Here is a 15648-nt window from a genome sequence, read left to right on the forward strand (position 1 = left end):
TGTTGAGGGAACACCAAAAATTAATTCCGAGGAATACAGGATGATAGCTAACATTCTGGCACACAATTTGGAGAAAATACACTCCTCCTAAAGAATATCTAATTAAGCTTATTTTAAATCCTAGGAAACCACAGTATTATGAAAAGGTATTGAAAAAGAAGAAAATTTAAATAATTAGGTATTCTCTATAAAAAGTATTAATTCTGGAATATTAAAAAAAATTGATTTTAGAACCTGGAAACTACCTTTAAAATTTTGAAATGAATTATTTAGCTCTTCTATTTTATTTAGCTGTAAACAGAGTTATGTAACCCGTAGTCTTATTTGAAAAAACGTGATGAGATAATATATAACAGTAGCTTTAAACTTTTCACACTTAAATTGCTAAGGACTCCAAAAAACTTTTTATAATGTGAATTATAAATTTTAATATGAATTAGAAATTTAAATTAAGAATTATAAAAACAACCTAAAATGGGTTTTTTGGGGGGTACTGGGGATTTAACCCAGGGCACTTTACCACTGAGCTATATTCCCAGTCCTTTTTTATTTTTTTATTTTGAGACAGGGTCTTGCTAAGTTGCCTTGAACTTGCAATCCTCCTGCGTTAGCCTCCTGAATTGCTGGGAGGTGTGTGTCACTGTGCCTGAACTTTAAAATTTGTTTTAAAATAGTACAACATGTTACTATACATGGCATTTTTAAAATGAAAAATGACTATATTTTCCAAACTAAAACAAAGACAAAAAAAGAAAAGAGTGGCACTATTTTACATTTTTGTAAAGTCTTTAATGCCTGGTTTAGTAAAAACCAGCTGGATTCTCATTTCTGTTTCTGTCAAGATTTCACACATCTCAGGACCTCAGGAAAACTCCAATTTACACTTGTAAGAAAACCATGGTGTGGAAAGTAAACGATGTCTTGATATTATTATGAACACAGTATTCATCTCAAGGACCTATGGAAGGGGCTTAGTTATTCTTTGGGGCCCCCAAACTACACTTCGGGAATTGCTGATATATAAGAAGGCACCATAAAAAAATAAAATATAGAATCAAAAACAATGAAACCAAAAGTTGGTTCTTTGAAAAGATCAACAAAAGTAACAAACTTTTAGCAAGACTGATAAAGAAAATGAGATTCAAACTGCTAAAATCAGTACTAAAAGTAGGGAATATGACTACCAATTTTACATTAATAAAAACTATTAAAAAGAATAGTACTATTTTATGCCAACAAGTTAAGTAAACTAAATGAAATAGACATATTTCTAGAAAGTGATAAGCTATAAAACTGACTTAAAAAACAGAAAACTTGAATATGTCTATAACAAGTAAAGAGACTGAATTGGTCATCAAAAAATTTCATACCCCATGTATACACAAGCCAAGAAACAGATGGTTTTACTATAGAAATCTACCAAATGATAAAAACGAACACTGATCTTTCACAAGCTCTTCAAAAGGCAGAAGAGAAGAACATACCTCCCCACCTCATACTAGGCCAGTACTGCTAAGACAGCAAAACCAGACAAAGACTTCTCAAGAAAACAACAGATTAATATCCCTTATAAAGAAGATCCAAAATGGTGGACTAGAGGGAGGCTGCATTCCTTGTCTCTCCCTAACTCCAGATTCAAGAAGAGAAAACACTGTTTCTCTACAAGGCAGTTCTCCCCTACCACCGATCCCCTGTTGTTTACCCGCTTTCTTCCATTGCAATCACATGCTGTCTGCTAGCACATCGCCTGCCTTTTGAGTGCAGATTGCTCACTGACTGCCACCTATCATCTGCCACTTGACTGTTTGCCTGACTCTTGGCTGCCCATTGACCACCTTTCATCTACCCACCCACCATCCGACAAGACAGGGCCTGGGAAGCTGAAACCCTGGTCCATCAGATTGCAGCTGGGTCTGGCAAGCCTGTGGAAAGTCAGAGACTAGGGACAGTTCCTTGAGAGGAACACAGGTTGAAGAAACTAGAGAAAACTGGGCTCTCTCCAGTTCAGTAAGTCCTTAAGTGCACAGGGACAGAAGGGGCCAGCTATAATAGGTGGGAAGACTATAACAGGGTGTGAGGGCATCTTGCTATTGGTTCACACACCCAACCAGTCCAGCACCCACTGGGCTGGAGCTAATAGCAAACTTCCGACAACCCTACCAATGCATCAATTTATTGAGGAATGAGATATGTAAATAGTATATTAGAGTTTTACTGTGTATTCTTATATTTTTACATTTTGAAAAAAATCTGTATACATATACTTTTCTCTTACCTACCTGTCTTTCTGGATTCTCTTTCTCACTTCTCTCATACTAAGTCAACCTCTATTAATTCCTCCCTCACTCTTACTATAAATATCTACCCCTATCCTCTCTCCTTCATCAAAATCACATCTTACACTACTTCTGTTCCCTCACTGTCCATCATTTGAAATGATAAAGCTTGTTAGCAAACATGTGTTCATATTGTAGACAATAATTGAACACTTCATTCCTGTTTATTGTGACAAAACTATAAATGCCTTAATAGGATCGTTTGGTTTGAGTTGGCATATTATTTGCATTGGGTGCTGTTAATATTGGTCTCCCCCTTAAAGGGTGAGGTACTGAAAGCCTTCACAGACACTATAAGACTACAGGGTAGAATCTGTATTGCCTCAGCTCTGTACTGCTAGATGAGAAGACACACAAACAACATGGAAAAAAAAAAAGGGGGGGGGGGACAAAGTGCCTCAAACAAACCAAGATGCTCCAACACTAAAATCCATAGACAACACAGTAGAAGAAATGTCAGAGAAGGAGTTTAGAAAATACATAATTAGATTGATCTTTGAAATAAAAGATGGTACTGGAGAGAAAATACAGGAAGTCTCTTTCAAAAAAGAGGCAGAGATTATAAAAAGGAATCAAGAAGAATCCTTGAAATGAAGGACACAATTAACCAAATTAAAAATTCAATGGTAAGTATCACCAACAGACTAGACCACTTGGAAGACAGAATCTTAGACAATGAAGATAAAATATATACTCTTCATTTGTTTGTTATTTCCACAATCCCACAATGCTGGGGACTCAAACTCGGGCCTCCAGCATGCGAGTCAGGCACTCTACGTGATGTGCTATATCGCCAGCACAAAATATATACTCTTGAAAATAAAGTCAACTGCACAGAGAAAATGGTAAGAAACCATGAATAGAACTTTCAAGAAATATTGGAAAATATGAAAATTTTAAGATTTATGGGAATAGATGAAGGCATGGAGATACAAACCAAAGGAATGCACAATCTTTTCAAAAACATATCGGAAAGCTTCCCAAATCTAAAGAATGAAATGAAAAATCAATTACAAGAGGCTTACAAGACCCCAAAAATACAAAATTACAGCAGACCCACACATTATAATGAGAATGACTGACATACAGAATAAAGATAGGATTTTAAAGGCTGTGAGAAAAAAAAATCAAATTACATATAGGGGCAACCAATCTGGACCTCAGTTGATTTCTTAGTCCAGACCCTCAACATCAGGAGGTCCTGGAATAACATGTATCAAGCTCTGAAAGAAAATGGATGCCAACCGAGAATTTTATATCCAGCAAAATTAAGTGTCAGATTTAAAGATGAAATAAAAACCCTCCATGATAAATAAAAGATAAAAGAATTCACAACTAGAAAGCCTGCACTGTAGAACATTGTCAGCAAAATATTCTATGAGAAACATGAAAAAAAAAAAAAAAAACAATGAAAACCAGCAAAGGGAGGAACTACACTAAAGGAAATATCCATCAAAGGAGAAACTAAGTTAAGTTAAAAACCAAAATGACCAGGAATACAAATCAAATCTCAATAATAACCCTGAATGTTAATGGTCTAAACTCATCAATCAAAAGACACAGACTGGCAGACTGGATTAAAAAAAGACCCAACAATATACTGTCTTCAAGAGACTCACATTCTAGGAAAAGACATCCACAGACTGAAGGTGAAAAGTTGAGAAAAAACATCTCTCACATGAACTGTGTTAACAAGTAGGGGGTTTCCATCCTCATATCAGACTTCAAAGTTAGTCAGAAGGGAAAAAGAAGGACATTTCATACTGCTTAAGGGAATCATATGCCAACAAGATATATCAATTGTAAATATATATGCTCCAAACAATGCAGCATCTACACACATCAAACAAACCCTTCTCAATTTCAAGAATCAAATAAAAAACAACACAATAATATTGGATGACTTTAACACACTTCTCTAACCATTGGATAGATCTTCCAAACAAAAACTAAAAAAGAAACTACAGAATTAAGTAATAGAATCATTTAACAGACATATATAGAGTATTTCATCCATCATTGAGCGAATACACTTTCTTCTCAGCAGCACATGGATCCTCCTCTTAAACAGACCATATGTTATGCCACAAAGCAACTCTCAGCAAATACGAAAAAACAATAGAAATACTACCACCCTACATTCTATCAGATCACAACAGAATGAGACTAGAAATCAGTGATAAAAAACAGAAGTTACTCCAACACCTGGAGAATAAGTAGCACGCTACTGAATGATGAATGGATAGAAGAAGAAATCAAGGAGGAAATAAAATACTTAAGAGGTAAATGAGAACACCAATACAACATATCAAATTCTCTGGGACACTATGAAGGCAGTGCTACTGCACTGAAATCATACATTAACAGAATAAAAAAATCAACCAATAAATGACCTAAGATTACATCTCAAAGCCCTAGAAAAAGAAGAACAAATCAACACCAAATGTAGCAGAAGACGGGGAATAATCAAAATCTGAGCTGAAATCAATGAAATTGAAACAAAGGAAACAATTCAAAAAATTGACAAAACAAAAAGTTGGTTCTTTGAAAAAAATAAATAAAATTGATAAACCCTTAGCCACATTAACAATGAGAAAAAGAAAATTCAAATTACTAAAATTTGTGATGAAAAAGGAAATACCAAAATGGACACTACTGAAATACAGAAGACACTTAGAAACTATTTTGAAAATTTATATTCCAATAAAATAGAAAAACTCGAAGATATCAAAAAAGTTCTAGAGACATATGATCTACACAAACTGATGGAGGAGACATAAAACAATTTAAACAGATCAATTTCGAGCAATGAAACAGAAGATGCCATCAAAAGCCTCCCAACCAAGAAAAGCCCAGGACCAGACGGATTCTCAGTCAAGTTCTACAAGACTTTCAAAGAAGAATTAACACCAACACTCCTCAAAGTATTCCATGAACTAGTAAAGGAGGGAACCCTTCCAAACTCATTTTATGTGGCTAGTATTACCCTGATACCAAAACCAGACAAAGACACATCAAGGAAAGAAAACTGCAGACAAATATCCCTGATGAACACAGATGCAAAAATTCTCAATAAAATTTTGGCAAATCACATGCAAAAATATATTAAAAAGATAGTGCACCACGATCAAGTAGGGTTCACCCCCAGGGATGAAAGGTTGGTTCAACATATGGAAATCAATAAATGTAATACATCACATCAATAGACTTAAAGACAAGAATCATATGTTTCAATAGGCTCATAAAAAGCACTTGGCAAAATACAGCACCTCTTCATGTTCAAAACACTAGAAAAACAAGGGATAGTAGGGATACCTCAACATTGTAAAAGCTATCTATGCTAAGACAAAGGCCAACATTCTAAATGGAGAAAAATTTAAAGTATTCCCTCTAAAAACTGGAACAAGACAGGGATGTCCTCTTTCACCACATCTATTCAAAAAAGTCCTTGAAACTAGCCAGAGCAACTAAAGGGATACAAATAGGAAAAGAAGAATTCGAACTATAACTATTTGCCAATGTAATGATTCTATATTTAGACAATCCAAAAAAATTCCACCAGAAAACTTCTAGAACTAATAAAAGAATTCAGCAAAGTAGCAGGATATAAAATCAATACCCACAAATCAAATGCATTTCTATACATAAGCAACGAATCCACCACAAGAGAAATGAGGAAAACTACCCCATTCACAATAGCCTCAAAAAAAACCCAAAAACCAAAAAAAAATTTGGGACTCAATCTAACTAAAGAGGTGAAAGACCTCTACAACTAAAACTACAGAACAATCAAGAAAGAAATTGAAGACGCCCTTAGAAAATGGAAAGATTTCCCATGCTCTTGGATAGGCAGAATTAATATTGTCAAAATGGCCATACTACTAAAAATGCTATACAGATTCAGTGCAATTCTTATTAAAATTCAGATGACATTCATCATAGAACTAGAAAAAGCAATCATGAAATTCATTTGGAAAAATAAGAGACCCAGAATAGCCAAAGTAATCCTTAGCAGGAAGAGTGAGGCAGGAGGCATCACACTACCAGACCTTAACAATATTACAGAGCAATAGTTTAAAAATGGCATGGTATTGGCACCAAAACAGACATGTAGACCAATGGTACAAAATAGAAGACACAGAGACAAACCCACATAAATACAGCTATTTCATACTAGACAAAGGTACCAAAAATATACATTAGAGAAAAGATAGCCTATTCAACAGATGGTACTGGGAAAACTGGAAATCCATAAGTAAGATAATGAAATTCAATCTCACTCTCTCACCCTGCACAAAAATCAAATCAAAATGGATCAAAGACCCAAACAATTAGACATCCAAAGTTCAAGAATTAGGGTACTTATCACAGTAAGATGGCAAACTCCCCAAACTGATCTATGTATCAATCGCTTTGAAAATATAAGATGGCATATTTTGTAGAAATTGATAGTTGATCCTAAATTTTATATGGAAATATGACAGACCCCTAAGTATCAAAACTATTTTGAAAAACAACATATATGTAGAACTCATATTTCCTGATTTCAAGAGTTATTTCTGAAGGAAACCAGAATGTTACCCTAATGACTCTTTGAAAGAAAAACTTTTGAGATAAAGGTAATTAAGCAAGCCTGGTGTGGTGGTGCATGCCTGTAATTCCAGGGGCTCAGGAGGATGAGGAAGGAGGATTTTGAGTTCAAAGTTGGCCTCAACAGCAAGGTGCTAAGCAGCTCAGGGAGACCCTGTCTCTAAATAAAATACAAAATAGAGCTGGGGATGTGGTTCACTGGTTGAGTACCCCTGAGTTCAGACTCCAGTTAAAAAAAAAAAAAAATGAAAAACAAAAAAAAGCATTAAGAAGAGGAAAACCTTTTTATCCTTCCCATTTTGTACATGAAGGAAGGATATAAACTTTCTTCTACTGGAGACAACTCTGGATTCTTATAGCACACAGCACCAAAGGAATCTGCAAAGGAACTTAAAACTGCCTTTTTTCCCCCTCACTGTATTTTCCTACAAACATGTTGTTTGTTGTTGAAGAGGTTAGATAAGTAGAGTTTAAGGCACTGCTTTGATGTACTTCACCTTAAGATTTCTCCCCCCCATGATATACACTGCATATATTAATAAATGAATTTTTCTCATCAATCTATCTTTTGTTACAGAAGTTCATTCCAACTAAGAAATCATGAGGATTGAGGAAAATATTAATTTTCCTTTTCTGCACTATAATACAACAGTAATTAATGCAGGTTGGTCCTGGCATACAGATAGACATTAGATCAATGGAATAATATTAAGTATAGAAATAAACTCACACATCTCTGATCAACTTAGATTTGACAAGTTGCAAAGATCTTTTCTCTAACAAGTGGTGGTGTCAATTGGATATTTACATGCAAAGAATGAACCAATATTAGACCATATGCAAAAATTAACTCAAAATGATCAAAGACCTAAATATGAGAGCTAAAATTATGAAATTTTTAGAAAAAAAGAGGAGTAAATCTTTATGACCTTTGATTAGGAAATTTTTTTTTTTAGCTGTGACATGCAAAGCACAAGAAATAAATTGAATTTCAAAATTCAAATGTTTTACCCCTCAAATAACACTATGAAGTGAAAACAACCCACAGAAAGGAAAAAGAACATTTAAAAATCATATATCTGAGTTAGGTGTGGTAGCACATTCCTGTAATCCCAGTAACTCAGGAGGCTAATGCAGAACTATAAAATCTATAGTCTCAGCAACCTAGCAAGATTCTGTCTCATAAAACACTAAAAAGCTAGGGATGTAGTTCAGTGGCAATGCATCCTGGGTTCAATCCCTAAGGGAAAGAAAAAAAAAAAAAACAACACATATTTGATAAGGGTCTTGGGTTCAAAATATATAAAAGAAACTGTTATAACTCAAAAATCAAAAGAAAACTCCGCTAAAAATTTAGCAACAGACATTTCTCCAAAGAAGACATACAAGTAACAAGTACTTGAAAATTTGCTAAACACCTAGTCATTAGGGAAATGTTAAATCAAAACCACAGTGATATAGCACTTCACACCCACTAAGATGGCTAAAATAAAAAGGATAGACATGACAAATGTTGGTAAGGATATGGAGAAATAGAAATTGTCACACGTTGCTCATTGCAATTATAAAACGGTATAGCTACTACAGAAAAGTTTGGTGTTTCCTCAAAATGTTAAACATAAGTACAATATGACCCAGTGGTTCCACTTCAGTGTGGAACTTGTATAAGAAGGTTCACAGCACCTGCAACTCTATATCAAGTACAATCAGCCGAATGAGAAGTTACACTCCATTTATGTATGATGTGTCAAAATGCATTCTACTGTCATGTAACTAATTAGAACAAATTAAAAAAAAAAGAATGTTCACAGCACAGTAACTTGTTAAGTGAATTCTGGAATGACATAAGTAAAACTGACAAGACAGCAAAAATGAACAGGAACAAAAAAAGAAACAAGATCAGGTATTATTTATCTTTTCCCCTTCTTTGTGGTGACTTTTTCCCACACACAAATGTAATTGCTACTAAACTTTCCCTAGTAACTGGTTCTTTTTTTGGCCAGCAATCCCAAGAGTTTGCAACATTTAAATTTTTTTTTTTTGGTGGGGGTGGGTACCAGGAATTGAAGTCAGGGGCACTTGACCACTGAGCCACATTCCCAGCCCTATTTTTTATTTTATTTAAAGACAGGATTTCACTGAATTGCTTAGCACCTCACTGTTCCTGAGTTTGGCTTTGAACTCGCCCATACTCCTGACTCAGCCTCCCTAGTAGCTGGGATTACAGGCATGCACCACCACACAACATTTAGTTTTAAAGAGAAATTAAAATATTTGCTAATATTCTCTGTAGTGTTACAGTACACTAGGGTTTAGTCCATGATACCTAGGAAATACCTTATTCTTTATCTCAAAGTGAAATACAGTATAGTAGAAAGACATCAATTAAAGATAAAATAGAGATTCTTTTACTTTTAAGGAACATAAGTGTTTTAATTCTTAAGGATTAATTAATCAGAAAAAAATAAAAAGTTTTTAGTTTACCCATTTGATAATGATAAAATCTGACATACCCCTAGATCCAACTACTTCACCACTATTGTCTATGTTGATCTCCCCTGGGGGTTCAGACGGGTTAAACATCTGTCTCTGGTAGGACAAAGCTAGAAAAAAGAAAAGCAGTAGTTAAGGTAAAAATTTGTTACATTTTTAATAGTATCAGTAAGACATGTTCCTCATTTAAGTTACTAAGTTATTTCTTCTTTGATAAAAAAGTAAAATACAATGGCAAAATAGGCAAATATGGTGGCAGGAAAAAAAAACATTTAAATGTTTGCAAGTCTTTAAAACAATTATTATTTTTTGAAAATATAGTGATACATTACCTGATGAATTTCTCAGTAAGGTACCAGGGTGAATCCCTATTCCTGAAACTATCGGACCTAAAAATAAGCAGATATATAAGAGAGAAAAGTGTCATGAACCTAAGTAAGGATCTACAGATGAATCAAAGTCAAGATAATCAGAAAAAGCAACAGATTCTAAATAGCTGACAATTAATAACGTCTCCCAGAAGGGAACATATGGCCCTATAATGCCAATGCCCCACACTGCAAAGTGACTGTAAAGGGAGACAACAACTGTACCTCTAAAACATGAATATATGAAATTCTTTACAAAGAACTTTCAAATGAATCAGGCCTCCCTGTTTAAAAAGTCATTTGCAGCTGGAGGTATAGAAGAGTGGCAGAGCACATGTTTTTAGCAAGTGCAAGGCCCTGGATTCCATCCCAATACCCCTACCCAAAAAAAGTCATCAGACAATAAAATATAATGAAAATAATTTGTAAGACTGAAAATTAATCATATCAGATTCCTTATTTTTGCCACAAGAATTGTCCTCTTGCAGTCCATTTCTTGATTTTTTTTCTCCTTTTTTTATGGTGCTTTGGTTTGAAGCCAGGGCCTTGCATGTGCTAGGCAAATGGTCTACCATTGAGATACACCCTCAGCCCCTCCTACTTACTATTAACGAGGAGTTCCAACACACTCTCCGATGCACTGCTAATAGACAACTCCAAACAATGTGCAAAGCTGGACAGTGCCTTGCTGCGGACAGTAGGTGCCTTGTCTAAACAACGATCAAACATAATTTCCTGCACCAAGAATTTGTGCTTAAGGAACTTCTGATGCTCCAAAGAGAGGGTACCATCCATCTCTCTTTCAGGCAGCTCTAAGAGAGCCAAGACAACATCAAGAGTAAAAACTCGATGTGGAATCTGGTAAAGTAAAATCATAAGAATTACCATCAGATAGGAGAACCAAAGAAACACTTCTGCATTCAGATCTGGCTATCACTAGACATTTCCAGAGCAAGGACCCAGGGTTTCATGTAGATGTATCTCCTACCTTGGAACTTCGTGAATATTTGTAAAGCCAAGCGATGAATGTAGCATATTCCCCAGAAGGAAGTTTACTGAGCAGCTGAACCAGAGACTGTGCTGCAGAAGTACGATACTCTGATTTATCTATTACCTGAAAACAAAAATAGAAAAGTTGTCCAGCCAATAACCACCTATGACGAGTGAAATACATGTCGTAATACAAGCTGAACATTGGAGAATATAACTAGTTCAATAATCTTTAAATGTTAGATAAATGACTTCTAAATTTTAGATTTCAGGCCCATCTGAAAACGAAACCATAAATCCTTTCTTTAGAAAAATGCAGATACAAATTTAGCATACAGTTTAAGAGTCTGTGGATCTCCAGGGTCTACAGGGTTTCAAACTACGAATCATTTTTTCAAACAGTTAAGTAAATTTAAGATACTCATGGAAACTGAACATTGAGTTGACAGTGAATAATATTAAAGAATTACTGTTTTGTTTAGGTTAGGTTTTAAAATTCTTATCCTACAAAGCAAACATAGTGAAATATTATAAATGATAAGATATGATGGAATTTACTCCATATGTGTTTGGGAGGAGTATACAAATAACACAAAATTGGTGAAAATCAGTGATGTTTATGTTATGGTTTATCATACTATTTTGTTTCTGTATTTAATATTTTCCAAAATATACAGTTTATTTTTTGAAAAAACACTGTTTTGGGAAACATCTAGTATTAAATAAAACTAGTCATTCCCAAAAACAAATACATGCACGCATTATCTTCCCAATAGTTATATACTTACTTATTACTTTATTACTATTACTACTAGTACTACTGCTACTAGTAGTAATTCAAATATTACCTTGGCACAGATGTGCTGCAGTAAAATACGAAGGACTGGAAATATACTTTCTTTCAGTTCATCCACAAGCGAGCTATTTAAAAGAAAAGACACACCAACAGTTCACAATATGCCTCTTTTTCACAACAATAGTTATTTCCCTTGACTTTGTCCTCAAAAACTATTAGAAATCCTGAATATTAAAAATAATCTACCCCCACATTATAAGGATTATTTCAATAAAATAAAGAATACAGGTATATCCTAAGGAAACATGTCAGAGCACAAAACCGTTAAGGGAGCCCTTGATGAGAACTTGAATTGTCAGGTAAGGGAAAAATGCAATCTTCATAAAGCTCTTAAGACTAATTATTAAATTTCATATTAAGATGTAAAATAAAGTCTATATTCTTTTAGGGTAAATGTAAGAACAGATTAAGACACAGTACCACCTCGTGGCAGCTAAATGAAATGCTGCTACTGTAATGCATTTGTAACATTACTTCTTCAAAAGAGTAATGCCCAGACTTGATCCATTTTTAGCATTATTTGTACCACTATGAGTATTATTGTAATCGTCAACATGATGAACTGTCAAATCCTAAGTGAAAAGTGCTTCCTTTTAAAACAGTTGTTTAATATGTTTAAAACTCCTTAGTGAGGAATATTAGCTCAGTGACCAGATATCATCCACATCCCACATCTCCACTCACACCACACACTGCATATCTGAAGGTATGTACACTTTCACTTGTACACACCACTTCTCCTCTGCATTTCCACACTGCATGATAAATAAGGAAGGAAGGAAAGAAAAGTCAAGCACAGAGTTTTCCCAATAAAGTTAAGATGGGATTTTCTAAGTGGAGCTTGTGGGAGAAACTAAGAAACTAAAAGCAATTTACTTTTTTCCTTTAAGAAGTATCTTCTGTAGGAAGAGGGGAATAGAAAAATGAGAAGAAATGGGGAAATAGGCAAGGAACAAAGCAAAAAGACTAGAAACAGAAATGAAGAGGCATTCAACTTCCTTCTCTGTTGGAGAAGTGAACGCATACAAACAATGACAAAAAAGGAGGCAATAGTCCACTCTCGGTTACTGATCACACAGGTGACTGGAATTAAGCTAGAGGATGGTTGTAGCACAAGAATTGTATAGATTGTCTATCTCAAAATGTAGAGGCTATTGTCTATCTCAAAATGTAGAGGCTACCAACAGTGACTCAGACCACAAAAACCAAATTATTTGGCTCACAAAACCACCAGTGGGCCACATGTTCCAACTCCATAAATGTCAGAAATTCTGGTTAGTGCAGGGTCCATATAATTGAGGAAATGTGATAAAGAGAGTAAAAATTCAAGATTTATGTGCTTCACCTAATAAACTGGACTGCCTGGTTTCTACGATTAATGACTTGTGATGTGATAGTAAGGGGGGCACGATGGGATCCTTCTACTTCCAACATCAATATTACATTTAGCAATTGATGGAAAATGCAACCAATAACCTAGAAGAGAAAACAAAAGTCAATATAAGATATGAGACAGTCCAAGGGTCTCAAGAACAATATATAGACTATAGTAAACTATTTTGATCCATCTAAAAAGAGGCTGGGTTAAAAGAATTTCTGGCTGAACACTGGGGATATGTTTCTAGATAATTACTATCTATTCAATAAATGCATAATGTAAACACTGTTAAAGAATTGCTTTAAATTAACAATAAGAACTCATTCTAGTTTCTTTCCCCATTCCCTGCATATTCTAACCCAGAATTTAGGGCAAGTGAAGAACTGTCATTTACAAATAGTAAACAGTACTTCTAATATTCCCTTATTAAAAAGTAGGGAAAGAATACCTTACACTTACTTGAAGTTTACAAAGCACCTTCCAAAATATTATCCCATACAATTTATTCATCTGGCAAATAAAACATTTACTATAAAACTAAGTATATGGTAGGTGTTGCATTAAGTCCTTTCATATATATAACTAGACTTCACTGTTTTTAGTTTTAAACTTCTCAACAACTCCATGAAGTAAGCAGGACAAAGTATAATTTCCACTTTACAGATAATAAAAGAAACACCAAAGGTGGGTTGTTAAAAGACAAGTAATTAAAGATTGGGCTAAAACCAAGTTGCCTAACCTCAGGTCAATATTATAACAATTTAAAAAAATACACCATTTGTAGAGATACAGTGGTATCTAAAAAGATGAATTTTCCTATTTATCTTTTAAAATGTTAAAAAGGGCATGAAAACTAAAAAAACTGTGAATTACATCCAAGTTCAATCACATAGAAATGATGTATAATAAATCATAAAATATTGAAAGGTCTCTAAATAGACATTGCACTCAGCATTTGGCATGCTTAACTTCATTTAATCCTGTGAAGCTTTCACAAGACTGAATAACTCATATGAGGATACGAAGATACTAAGTAGTGGAGTCAGAATTTGAACACAGATGTGTAGAACCCCAAGCACTCTCCAAGATCTTTTAACCCACCATATACTGCCTCTGTAAATTAACTGTATAATAGCCACTAAAAGTCACAGGACCATGGCCTATCACTTTTTCCCCAAAATCAGTAAGACCATAATTACATGAAATTGCCCTAACTATGATGCTTATTGGCAAAACTATTAAGGTAATTTTGGGGGCAGAATACAGATATCATTGCTAACTAGGAGTGATAACCTATAAAATTTCTGTAGAATATCAATTAAAATAATATAAATAGTAATAGATATACTGAGGCACACATGAATTGCCAAGGGAAACTAGAAAATTCTATGACTCTATTCTTTTTAAAACAATTTGATGAATAGTTCTATAATAGTAACTGTGTAGTAAGGTTATCTGTTCTTCCTACTTAATTCATACCAAACCATTTGTTTTTGTCCGACATCTTACAAGTTTCCTGCAGTCATCAAATATATTGGATATAAACTTGATAATGAAGACTAGACAGCAAACAGAAATAGTTATAGCTTTTATTTTACAAATAATAAAGTTGCTGCAAATGAACTAAATTAAAATGGTATTGTAATAGTTGACCCTTATTCAGAAGATATGTACCAAGACCTGTGGTGGTATTGCAATAATTGACTCTTATTTAGAGAATATGTACCAAGACCTCCTGGTGGATGCCTGAAACTATTTAATATTAAACCATATATTATATATAAGTATATACCTAAGATAAAGTTTAATTTATAAATTAGGCATATTAAGAGACTAACAAGAAAAACTCATAATAAAATAGAACAATAAAAACAACATATATAAATATGTTAAGAGAATGTAGTGTATCTCTCTCTCTTGCTCTCTTTCAAAGTATCTTATTGAAGCTGGGCACAGGGGTGCACACCTGTAATCCCAACGACTCAGGAGGATGACCGCGGGGGCATTGAAGTTAGAGAACAGTCTTGGCAATTTAGTTAGATCTTGAACCTTTAGCAAAAAAGTATAATTTTCAACTTCAGCTTGTGGATGAGCAATAGTGCTGAATTAGAAACAACAGCATTTCCTCATCTGGCCATGACAGAGTAACTGATTTTATATTTGCCCTCGTTTCATGAACAACTGTAAAACTGGACAAAAATGTCTGAAAATTTAAGAAAGGATTGTTAGGGATGTGGTACAGTGCCCCTGGGTTCAATCCCCAGTACCACAAACACACAAAAAAAATCTTACTGTACCATACTTACCATGCTCATCCTTCTTCTTGCCCACAACTGACTATAGGTACCTGAAATCCTGGGAAGTGAAATCATAGATTTTTCTTTGGCAGTATTGAGAACTGAACCCAGGACCATGCACTCCGCCACTGAGTGCCTATACTGGGGATTGAAACCAGGGGTTTTCTACCACTGACCTATTATCCCCAGCCCTTTTTAGAATTTTATTTCAGATAGGGTTTCCCTAAGTTTCCCAGGCTGGTCTCAAACCCATTATCCTCTGGCCTCAGCCTCCCAAGTAGCTAGGATTACAGGCATGTGCCATCTCATCTGGCTATTAATGCTTTTAGCATCTTTCCAT

The 15648-nt window shown here is 34.6% G+C and overlaps 1 protein-coding gene across 1 annotated transcript in view; it reads right to left on the reverse strand.

The window, feature by feature from the left end:
- The window catches only part of Ncapd3 (non-SMC condensin II complex subunit D3), a 72567-nt gene that overhangs the window by 39965 nt on the left and 16954 nt on the right, over positions 1-15648 (reverse strand). Inside the window, exons 9-14 of the mRNA XM_047519706.1 lie at positions 12979-13109; positions 11626-11698; positions 10776-10901; positions 10393-10645; positions 9752-9808; positions 9440-9529 (exon numbers count right to left, since the gene is read on the reverse strand). Of these exons, the coding sequence (XP_047375662.1) occupies positions 9440-9529; positions 9752-9808; positions 10393-10645; positions 10776-10901; positions 11626-11698; positions 12979-13109 (730 nt within the window). The remainder of the gene's footprint in view (positions 1-9439; positions 9530-9751; positions 9809-10392; positions 10646-10775; positions 10902-11625; positions 11699-12978; positions 13110-15648) is intronic.

Source organism: Sciurus carolinensis, chromosome 11 (assembly GCF_902686445.1).
Source record: "Sciurus carolinensis chromosome 11, mSciCar1.2, whole genome shotgun sequence".
In the NCBI taxonomy this organism is placed as follows: Eukaryota; Metazoa; Chordata; class Mammalia; order Rodentia; family Sciuridae; genus Sciurus; species Sciurus carolinensis.